The sequence below is a fragment of the Temnothorax nylanderi genome, unplaced genomic scaffold (genome assembly GCF_030848795.1).
Source record: "Temnothorax nylanderi isolate EJ_2023f unplaced genomic scaffold, tnyl_v1.0 TNYL_tig0112_pilon, whole genome shotgun sequence".
In the NCBI taxonomy this organism is placed as follows: Eukaryota; Metazoa; Arthropoda; class Insecta; order Hymenoptera; family Formicidae; genus Temnothorax; species Temnothorax nylanderi.
In genome coordinates, this window is record NW_027249174.1 from 461,702 (window position 1) to 473,759 (window position 12,058).

Consider the following 12,058-nt stretch of genomic DNA (forward strand, 5'->3'; position numbering starts at 1 on the left):
TCGGGTAAATCTGGTTACATACGTATTTTACTCCGTTTCTTTTACACTTATCTAAATCGCGCTCCTCTAATGTTATATAATTATGATTTTCTTTGTCTATCGCTAAAATGTTGTGAGTAATCCTTAAAAATGTAAAAATATTCGCGTGGTTGTGGATAGGTAGTGGTGTCGTTTTTATTATTTCATACACGGGGTATGCTACCACGGGAAATTTGATTATCGTATAAATGTTCGGGTTATCGTAATACGCGTTAATTTCTACGTAGTTTTGTATGTCGTTCCAATTCTCCAGTCTAACTTTAAATGGGAAATGTGCTCCTCGCGTCAGTTGTGACGTCGCTTCTTTTAATTCTGTTATTATCTTTTCTAGCGGTAATAAGCGAGTGAGGATGACTCCTTCTCGCGAATAGGTGAGGTAATCTATCGTGTCTTTCACGTCCTCTATTAGATCTTCTGTAATTGTGGTTAGTACTAATAACTGTTCGTCTACTTCTTCTCTTTTGGCGTACAGTGCTGTGCCCACCTGTATCCGTGTCGTGACGTTCGTCAGCAGTTGCTCGTTATGATATAACGATTTTTCTAAGGCCTCCATGTGGCCTATTGTGGCATTTATCACCTTTAATTGACTTTTTGCGGTGTGCCGTAGAGTCTGTTGCTGATTTTGTATCAGTTCAAGCTGCTCCTGTATGTGTTTTGCGTCGTCGGCATCCATAGTGCCGAACAGCGTTTTGCTGATCGTGCCGATCGCATCTATTAAACCACGTTTATTATCGTTTGTTCTATATATAGACTGTAATCACGTTAGTAATTGCGTTAATTTTTTGTTATCTTTCTCTATTGTATGGAGGATGTTTTTGCACGCCTGTTGCGTGTCCTTAGCGATTATCGTTTCGCATAACTCTTCGGTTTGCCGTAGAAATTCCTGAAGTTGGTGATATCGGTTTCCTAGGGTTGCTATGTCTATTTTGATTGCTAATTTTCATGTAGCTTCTACCTGTTGTAATTGTCCGGTTCTCTCAAAGTATATTCCCGGCTCGCTGCTGAATTGCCGTATCTCGTACGATGGTGCTGTCTCAAGTTTCGCTTTTTTCGCGAAGTGCTGAACGACGATCAGCGTCCTGTAAGATAAGGACTCGTGTTACTTTTCTTCGAATTTTTTCTTGGCCTTGTTATGCCTTCTCCTTAATTTTTCATCGCGCGTTTAGTCGCTCTTGACGCTTAGAGCTGAGCAGTAGATATATAGATAAATAGATAGATAGATAAGTTTATTGTATATCCCCGTAGGGCTTACAAGGCGTTTTTGTAAGGAACGTACCCAAACCTCTTACACAAACTCCCCTTCGCGCCCTGGCCTTATGCGACCTTACAATTTGCCTAATTTCCCTCTCCCTCCCCCTCTTCCTTTCCCCCTCTGATTGTCTTCCTCTGCTTCCTCCGGTTCTACGTCCGTCTGCTTCCATCCTTCCTGCCTCGGCTCCTCCTTGTTCTCGTCCGGATCCCTCAGAAGCTCCTCCGCCTTCACCTTCATCCCTTCCGCATATTGCTCTCCTCTCCTTTATTCTACTTTCCTCTCCCTCCTCCTTCCCTTGTCTGTCTCTTCCTTCTCCCTTTCTCTCCTCCCATAATCCTTCTCCTTACTCCTCCGACTCCCCTTTCCCTTCCCTTCTTTCCCTCTCTATTTCCATCATCCATTCCTCTCCTCCCCCTTCCTCACCCAAAACCCAACCCACCGCTTCCTGCCAACTTCCTCCTCCTGAATTCCATCTTCTACATTCCTCCCACACATGCTCCCACGTTTCTTTCCTATATTCACACATCCTACATTTCTTCCTCTCTTCCCCCTCCCAGTACCTGCTCTCTCTCATCTCACTCCCTAACCTAAACCTCGCCACCCTTCTCCATCTGCTCTCTCCCCATCCCTTCTTCAGATATCCTGGGATACCCTCTCCCTTTATTACCTTGTACCACCTATTGTAATCCGATTTCTCGATCTTCTCCCATCTCTCTTTCCTTTGCGTCTCCTTGTCTCCTCCAACTAGCTTGCGGTGCCAACCGTCTCCCTCTTCTCTCAACCTTTCAAGCTCCTTTAACCCCACTCCTCTTTCCTCAAGGAACCCTTCTCTCTCCCGTTCCCAGCTCGATCCTGCTCTCCCTTCCTTCTCCCTTCCCTTCAGCTCCTCCCAACATAACCTCGCCAGCTCACTTCCTTTTCCCTCCTCTAACTTCTTCTCGAATCTCCATGCGCTTATTCCCGCCCTCCCTCTTAATTTCTCCCTTTGTAGCTCCTCTCTCACTAAGTACCACGGCGTTTTTCCATCTACTCCCAAGACCCATCTAATATACCTTTCCTCCAACCTTTCCATTCCTTCCCTCTCTCTCCATCCCCATATTTCTGCTCCATACCCCATAACCGTCCACACCAGTCTATCAAACAGCCACATTCTTTTTCCCCAGTCTTTCCCAAATCTTCTCTTCCCTATCCCCCAAACCTTCCCCATCACCGCTGCCGCCTTCTTGATCCTTTCTCTTACCTGTGCCTCCTGCCCTCCGTTCCTTTGGAACACATACCCTAAATACCGAAATTCCTTTACTTCTCCTATTTCTTTTCCTTCCCATCTCCATCTTCTCTTACAGTCCCTTCCTCCTCCTTTCTTAAATCTCATTATTTTAGTTTTTTCCACATTTAACTCCAACCTCTTCCTACCTAGATATCCCTCTAACCTTTCAAGCATACTCCTCATTTGATCCTCATCCTCTGCAATTAACACTACGTCATCGGCATACGCCAACGTATATATCCTCTTACCTCCTAGCCTTATCCCTCCCCATTTCACTCTGCCCATTTCCTCTTCCATATCTGCTAACATTATGTTGAAAAGTAACGGACTCAGCGGACACCCCTGTCTTACCCCCCTCCCCGTCCAGAACTCTTCCCCTATTTCGTTTCCCACCCTTACCCTACTTTTCGTCTCCCTCAGGATCTCCTCCGTCCTCCTCACCAGCCCCTCCCTTATTCCTCTTTCTCTCATTGCTTTTATTAATACCCCTCTATCTACCGAGTCAAACGCCGCCCTAAGATCCACAAAACATGCTATCAGTTTTCCCCCTTTCTTCTCCAACTTTTTGTTCACCAGGTAATTCAACACATAAATGTTATCTATTGTTCCCATTCCCCTTCTGAAACCAGTTTGGTTTTGCGGTACTATTCCCTTCCCCTCTAGCTCCTCTCTTAACCTCTCTGCCAAGATTGCTGTATACACCTTATACAGCGACGACATTATTGTCACCCCTCTATACTCCTCCACCCTTTTTCCTTCCCCTTTCTTTACAATTGGTGCAATTATTCCCTCCTTCCAGTTTTCCGGCCATCCTCCTCCCTTCCAGATCCTGTTAATGAATCTCCACGCCCAAATCTCCAACTCCTTCCCCCCGCGCTTCCATACCTCACTTGGTATCCCATCCCGTCCCATTGCCTTTCCATCCTTTAACTTCCTCATTACCCTCTTCATTTCTCCTAAACTTATCTCCCCCTCCTCCTCTCCCTCCTTTTCCTCCCTCACACCTTCCTTCCCCATCCTCACCCTCCCCTCCACTCCTCCTAGCAATTTCATAAAGTGCTCTTTCCATTCTCCCTCCTCTATCCCTTCCTCAATTCCCCTCCTTTTTCTTCTCTCTTTATTTACTATCTCCCAAACCTCCGACTCCCTCCTTGCCTCCTCCGCTTTCCTCTCCCATCTCAAATTCTCTTCTTCCTTCTTCCTCTTACATAACTCCTTAAACTCCTTCCTTTTTTCCTTGAATGCCCTGTCTTCTCCTCTTTCCTTTCTCCATTCCCTCAATTTCTTTCTCGCCTCTTTCTTCGCTTCTCTACACTCCTTATCCCACCATCCCACCTTCTCCTTCTTGCTCCCCTTCAACTCCTCCTCTACCCCTTTTAACGCCTCTACTATTCTTGATTCCATTACCTCCCATTCTCTATTTAATTCTTCCCCCCTTTCCTCCACTTTCCCTATTTTTTCCATGAAAACCTTTGCTCCTTCCTCGTTCCATACCCCCCTGCTTCTTTTCTTCCACCCTCTTCCTCTGTCTCTCTCAACACTCTCTCTTCTTAACACCACTTCCAAGGGATGGTGATCCGAGTCTACTCTATCCCCCACCGTCATGCTCACGACCCTCTCTCTCACTTCTCCTTCTCCTATTACGTAGTCAATTACCGTTGCTCCTCTTCCTTCTGTGAATGTGAATTCTCCCTCCTCGTCTCCTCTCATGCTCCCATTGAATATTTCCCATCCTTTCTCCTCTATGGTCCTCACCAAAAGTCTCCCCTCTCTGTCCGTCTTCTTATCCTTCGATTTTCTTCCCCCCACCATCTCCCCTCCCCTTCCCCGCTCTTCTTCTTCCACACCTCCTCCTTCTCCTCCAGTCCTCGCATTAAAATCTCCCCCAATTATCGTATACCTTCCTTCCTCTTTCCTATCCATTATTTGTCCTAACTCCTGCATAATCCCTTCCATTTCCTCCTTTTTCGCATACACCCCTACAATTTTCCAACTCTCCCCACCTATCCTTACCTTTCCAACTATCAGTCCCTCCCTACTTATTTCGATTTCAGTTCCCTTCTCCTTTAAACCTTTTCTCATCCCCATTAACATCCCTCCCATCGCTCTCCCTTTTTTATTCTTCCTCTTCGCCCATTGCACTCCCCAATCGTACCCTTTTGGCAGCCTACCCCTTACTCTTTCCCAACCCTTTTCTCCTATCCACGTCTCCATCAAAACTATCACATCTTCCTTCTTCAGCCCCTCCCAGAATTCCTTATCTTTATTTTCCAAACCCGCTATATTCCAGAACACTACCCTCCAGTCCGTCCTTCTCCCCCCTTCCTCGTCCCATCTGACCTCTGTCTCTTTATCTTTCGCCACATTGTATACTCTCCTTCCCTCCTCTCTCTCTCCCCTCTCTTCCTCCTCCCTCTCCTCCTCTCCCACTCCTTTCTCCACATCCTCTTTCTTCTCCTTCCCTTTTTCTACTTCTCTCCCCTCTGCCCTATCCGCTCCCTCTCCCTCTTCTATTCCCCCTGCTTTTGTCCTTCCTCTCTCTTGCCTTCTTCCTCTTTCCCTTGTCCTGCCTCCCAACACCTCCCTCTGCTATCTCTGAGTACGTCTCTTACCTCATCCCACATCCACCATTCCCCCTCTATCCATACCTTTCCCTGCCCTATCCGCACTCTTTTTCCCTCTCCTCTCGCCTTCCAAGCAATTTGATTTACCCTCCATTTTATCCTCCTTTCTTCCCATGTTAAATCTTCCTCTATCCAAATACCTCCATCTCTCAATTTCCACTTATTTCTTATTATTCTTGCCTTCTCCTCCTCACTTCCTACTCTTACCACTGCCATACCTCCCTTCTCTCTCCTTCCAGCATCTATTTTTCTAATTTCCTCTATCTTAGCCTCCACTCCTATCTTTTTCATCACCTCCTCTATTCCCCCCTTTATTCCTCCCTCCTCCTCTTTTACTCCTTTAATCACAATGTTTCTCTTCCTTTCTCCCCTCTCCTTCATTTCACACCTCCTTTCCAGCCTTTCTACCCTTTCCTTCCAATCGGACTCCTCACTCCCCTCCGCCCTTCTCAGTCCTGCGCTTCCTTCTGCACCTTTTCCTCCTTCTTGCCCACCCTCCTTAAACTCCATTCTCATCCCTTCCAGTTTTCTTTCCAAATCCTCAATTCTCTTCTTAAGTTCCTCTCTCTCCGCGCTCCACTTCTCCTCTCGCACTCTTAACTCGTTCCTTATCTTCTCTACTTCCCTTCCTTGCTCCTTAAAACCCTCCCTTAACTCTTCTCTCATGCTCCTAAAACCCTCTCTCAATTCATTAATTATCCCCCTCAACTCTTTCTCCCCTACCTCCGTTTCCGCTTTAGGCGACCTTGCCGTCATATTGCTTCTCTTGAAAGCCGTATCCTTATCTTCCCCCTCACTCTTATCTAAATCCTCTCTCTTCCTTTTCCAAAACTCTTCTAAGGTTCCCGTGCTCCCCGTGCTCCCCGTACTCCCCCTTCTGACTTTATCCTTTTCTTTTACTTTATCTATCGCTTTCTTTATCTCCGTTCCGCTTTCTCTCTCTTCGCTCATCTCTACCTCCTCAATGTCTCACTTCTCCCTCTACCCGTGCTATACTTTATGTTCTGCCACGCACAACCGCACGTACCTCCGTTCGTCTGCCGAGTCTCCCCTCTATATCGCCTCTTGTTCTCGCCCTACCCAGCGCTCCGCACGCGTCTCGGCTCACCTATCGCGTCGCCCCTCTACACCGACTATCGTTCGTGCCGTACGCTTTGTCTGAGCCCTGTCACCTTTCCTCCTATACTCCCTTTTTCCACTCCTCCACCACTCTCCCCTCTCTCCTCCACGCTCACTCACCTTTACTCCTCCCTTCTCGCACACTCTCGTCTTCCTCAGCCTCCTCCAACTCTCCCTTCTATTCACTTTATTCTCACACACTCTCACACCTGTCACCTCGATCGTTCCGGAAACGGAAGTCTCCTAGAGCTGAGCAGTATTTGTTTGCTAAACTTGTTGCGCTAAATTGTTTAATTGCAAGATGAGGTGCATACGCTGTGATCGTTTTTTTTGTTCCATCCACGTGCGATGCGTGCTGGCGCACGTATTGGCTCCGCGCTGCTCGTGCGGGTGCCGTGAGTGTGGGTGCCGCGCCTAGTGCGCAGGTGGCGGCGAATTTTGGGCTCGGGGCCGACGTCGCCCCCTCCCTCCTACGCGGAAGTGTTATTAACACCCCCGGGCATATGGGTGCCCATGGCTCTGGAGATCACGGTGGATGTGGCCACCGGTCGGCGTGTGGTGCGGATGGGCCGCCGTGATTGATGTTCGGTAAGTACTTATTATCTTATTTATCTTATTTTTTAATATCTCGTCTACTTTCTATCGCCTACTTTCTATTGCTTGCTTTTTTGCGCTTTTTACTGTTCTATAAAGGGCTTTAATCGGTTTACGTGTACTCGCGTGGTTTTCCGTCCCTTTTTGATCGTGTAATTGACGTCTGAGTGTTTTTCAATTACTTCGTACGGTCCTATCCACGGGGATTCTAATTTTTTCGATCTCCCTCTACGCACCGTTTTGTCGTGCAAGAGAACTTTGTCTCCCACTCGGAAATTGATTTCTTTTGTCTTCTTATCATACGTCTCCTTGGCCTTAGATTTTTCGTTCCGCAAATGTTTCTTTGCAACTCTTTGTGTCGCTCTTAATTTTTCTTTCAGCTCTTACGCGTAATCGTCGTAAGTATACGTTGGTTTGGGTGGTTGCGACAGTGCCGTCGGTAGTGTCGCTCGGTGCCCGTATACCAATTCAAAGGGTGTAAACCCGGTCGCCGTGTGTGGCGTCGTGTTATACGCGAATATTGCGTATGGCGTCCATTCGTCCCAGTCTGTCTGGTCCGCGTTAATATAATGTCTCAAGTATTCCGCTAACGTCCTATGAGAGCGTTCTAATGCTCCATTGCTCTCAGGATGGTACGCCGTTGTTTGAATTTTTTCGATACGGGTATCGCTTTACTGAATTTTGATAAATTATCCTGAAACGTGAGGATATATTTATTTCCGTTTTCGGTCACCGTCAGTGGTCCTACTATATCTAGAGCACATTTTTCGAACGGTTTGTCCGCGGTGTCTGTGATTACTAAGGGTGCTTTATTTTTCCGCGATAACTTGTTCTTCTGACACAATTCGCATTTATTAATGTAATTTTCGACGTCTCGAGTTAATCCTCTCCAATTATGCGTCAACCTTATTCGGTTTATGGTGCGTTCCACACCTTGATGTCCTCCTACAGGTGCATCATGGTATTCGTATAATATACGTTGCTTTTCTTCTTCTGTGTATTTTCTTTCGCTCTCCTCTTCGTTGTTCTCTTCCTTCTCTATCTTGTTGATATCTGTCGGCACATGTCGACTCAGCGCATCGGCGTTTCTATTCCCTTGACCGGCCTTGTGTACGATAGTGTAATCGTATTCTTCTAATTTTAACCTCCATCGGATTAATCGGGATCCGGGGTCTTTTACGTTAAATAGCCCAACCAATGATTTATGGTCTGTCACTATGGTAAATTTTGTTCCATAAACGTATGGTCGGAAGTGTTTCACCGCCCATACTATCGCTAATAATTCTTTCTCAGTAGTGTTGTAATTTTGCTCGGCCTTTGATAGTACTCTGCTCGCATACGCCACGGGTTGATCTTGACCTATCTTTCCCTGTGACAGTATGGCTCCGATTGCGTAGTCTGACGCGTCGGTCGTCACTACAAATTCTTGGGAGAAGTCCGGGTATTTTAATACCGGTGCTGTAGTTAATTTTTCTTTAAGTATTTTAAATGCGTTTTGTTGTTCTGCGTTCCACTCGAATTTGATATCCTTTCTGGTCATTTTTGTGAGTGGCTTGGCGATTGCTGAGAAATCTTTAATAAATCTTCGGTAATATCCGGCTAATCCTACGAAAACCTGGATGTCTTTTACCTTTGTTGGTTTTGGGAAGCTTTTTACTGCTTCTAGTTTTGAAGGATCTGGCGAGATTCCGTTTTCTGTTATTACATGTCCGAGATATGTCACTTCTTTCCGAAGGAATTCGCATTTGTCGGGCTGTAATTTCAAATTGTACTTTCTCAGTCTTTTTAGTACTTCTATTAACCTTTTATTGTGCTCTTGTAAACTTGCTCCGTATATTATTATATCGTCTAGATATACTAAGCATTGTAATCCTACTAGTCCTGCTAGAACGGCTATTATCGCTCGTTGAAATGTCGCTGGGGCATTTTTCAGTCCAAAAGGCATTCGATTATACTCGTAATGTCCGTATTGTGTAGAAAACGCTGTTTTTTCTTTATCTTCTTCTTCCATAGGGATTTGATGATATCCCGAGGCGAGGTCTAGCGTGGTAAAATATTTTGCTTTTCCCAGTTGGTCAAGGATATCGGTTATGTTTGGCAACGGGAAGGAATCTCCCTCCGTTAGATCATTTACAAACCGAAAATCTATTACCACTCTCAGTTTTAATTTTCCTGATGCGTCTCTTTTCTTCGGTACTACTAGCAACGGCGCATTCCACGGGCTCGTGCTAGGTCTAATTATTCCGTTTTTTAACATCTCTTTCACTTGTCTATTTACTTCTTCCTTGTGCTTTTCTGGCAAGCGGTACGGTCGGACGTTGACCGGTACGCTGCCCGCCTTCGTGGTAATCTTATGCGCGACGATATCAGTGCATGTCAGTGGCTCTCCTTCCACATGCAATACATCGCTGTAATCTCTGCAAATTTCCATAATGGCTTTCTTTTCTTCTTCATTTAAGTGTTGCGTGCGTATCAATTTTTCGACTCTTTCGCTACGCGGCATTGTTTCTTCTGCCTTGTTTACTTGGTTTACTTCTATCTCTTCTGCTTCTTCTTGCTCTAACTCCTCTAATGTCACTTGCGGCATTAGCATTTCGACTGTCTTCTCAGTCGTATTCAATATGCTTGCCGGACATAGAAAGTTTTCTGGCATCACTAGGCAATTTCCTATGAACACACCTGGCATTGTCTCTTCTGCCTGTATTATTTCTAGTGAATTTTTATCTGTCGCGACTTGTACTATTGTCTCGCTTCGCGGTTTTAAAACCATTTTCTTATACGGATATAATTTTAATGTGCTTTTCCCTATGCGTATTGAGCTTGACTCGTAACTATATGACGCTTGATGCTTCTTTATAAAATCTACGCCTAGTATCCCGTCGTATTCAATCGGAAAATCATCCTTGACGACATATATCGTGTGCTTGATCTTTCTATCTTTCAAATCTATAGTCGCTGTAAATTTTCCAATCGTATGGGCTTTATGACCTGTTACTCCTGTAAGGGCCATTTTATCCTTTTCTATCATTGTTTCGCCTTTCAAATGTTTTACTTTTATTATTGATACGGCCGCTCCGGTATCAAACAGTAAATTTATTTTTTCGCGCTTCGCTTCTCGCATGGGCAGAGTGATTAAGTCCAGCCCTGCATGCTTCCGCGGCTTGTTCGTCATGTGTGACACCTGATACTCTAATGCCGGTCGGCGCTGCTTTGTGTCCTCTTTGTCTTCTTTATCGCTATTCGCGGCTGAATTGCTGTCTTTTTTTCTCGGTCCATTCGTTTTCGGATGAAAGTTTTTGTTTTGTTCTCTCGGATTATTAGGTTTGTGGTGGTTTGTTCTTTCTTTATTTGGTCGACCATTTAACAGCCAACATTCTTCGCGCATGTGTCCTGCTTTCTTACAATAATTGCAGACTTTATCTATCGCGTTTACGCGGGGTGTCCTATCGGGTTTCGGTAAGGAGAAACGGTTCGCGTATCTACTGGTACGACATTCTCTTCCGTGATGCCCGTATTTTCCGCATTTTTGGCATTGTAATATCGCTCGGTTATCGCGCGGTTGCGGCGAGTATGCATAATTATTTTTGGGACGCGGCGGAATTCCGCTTGGCCCGTTTACTTTTTCTTCGGCGCTTGCTCCGGCAATCGCTTCTTGCAAGGTTGCGAAATGTTGAGCTCGGACAAGTAACTTGATCTCGTCTCTCAATCCTAATTGGAAATTCTGTAATGCCTGTTGTTGAATTGTTTCTAATATAGTTCGCTTGCTTTCTATCGTGTGGTTTCTTCCCTCTATCATGGAGTCGTATAGCTCCATTGCTAGTTTATCCGCTCTTAATCCGAATGCTCTTGCATTTTCTTCGGGTTTTTGCTTGAGTGTATTGAACTCTAGTTGTAAGTGTGTTGTGCTTTTGCGGCTCAGATAGCAAACTTCTAATTCTTTCTTTAGTTGTGCGAAATCTCTTATCTCTCGCGTTTGAAAATCTATCATCGCTCTTCCTTTTAGCTTTGTGCATAATACTGCTTCTAATAGCGTTCCTTCTTCCATAGGATTTATGTTTTTTATTGCATATGACGCGGCGCTTAAGAATTCTTGTAACTTACTCGAGGATCCGTCGAACTCGGGTATCATATCTCGTGCCTTTTTTAGACGTAGATATCCGATAGCGCGTTCTGCTTGGTTCTGGATATCGTATGACGTTCGTCCGTACGTTACTTCGAACGGGAGGTTACTTGGCTCGCGTCTCGCGACAAATTCGCGGCGTTCAGGATTCGCCGTTTCTAGTTGATTTACGCGGTCTTGCAAGTTGCGGATTCCATTTAATATCTCGTCGAGAATGGCATCTTTATCGTCCGGTTGTAATCCGGGAATTCGGTTACGATTATTCGCCGGTGTTCTCCTCTGAGATAACACTCTATTAAGGCGGTCGATTTCTGCGTTTACGTCTTCTGGAGTTATCTGCGCGTTGTCATTTACGTTATTCGCGTCGTGGTTGCTATTAGTTGCTTCCGCCATCTCGAGTACGTTCACGTTTCTTGAGGCAGAATAATACTCGTGCGGATTAAATACGCTGCTATCATACGAGGTTAATGAAAACTCTCGTCTGTGTGTTAGCCTACTGGTCGTACTGTCCGCGTCTTCGGATTGTGTGTGCGCGTGTGAGGGATGGAGTCTATCTTCGTCGGGGCAGTTATTTTGTCCTATTACTCTCGCGTCTAAAATTACAACGGAATCGTCGAATTGTTCGCGTTCGATTACGCTGTTCGGGTGTAATTCCGGTTCCGATTCGCTTTTGCTTGAGTAGTACGCGTCTAAATTTCTACGCACGGTTTCGCGATTATCGCTTACGACTTCTTCGGTCGTTTGCACGGGGCTTAACGGTCTATTTCTACGCGCTCGTCGTGACGTCCCGCTATGGAGCCACGATTGGTTTAGTTCCGCAGGTGGATTTTCGTTTTCCGACATCTACGGTAATTGCGTTTTACATAATTTGCTTAATCGACTTACATTACGGTCGCTAGTCGCATGTTGCTGGTCGGTGCTGGTGCCGCTTTATCAGTCGGTGAGCCCTCGTTGAGGTAGGTCGGTGCCGTCTCGGGTTACGCTGCTTGCTTGTCCCTCGTCGGCCGCTACCGTGTTGTCCGCTGCTTTTGAATCTGGCTGCC

The 12,058-nt window shown here is 45.7% G+C and overlaps 1 protein-coding gene across 1 annotated transcript; it reads right to left on the reverse strand.

Annotated features, from left to right (window-relative positions):
* Positions 1-1,429: 1,429 nt before the first annotated feature.
* On the reverse strand, positions 1,430-3,112 carry LOC139776112 (uncharacterized). Its single transcript, XM_071712593.1, has one exon. The coding sequence runs from the start codon at positions 3,027-3,029 to the stop codon at positions 1,635-1,637; it is 1,395 nt and encodes a 464-aa protein (XP_071568694.1). The 5' UTR covers positions 3,030-3,112; the 3' UTR covers positions 1,430-1,634.
* Between the last annotated feature and the right edge of the window lie 8,946 nt (positions 3,113-12,058).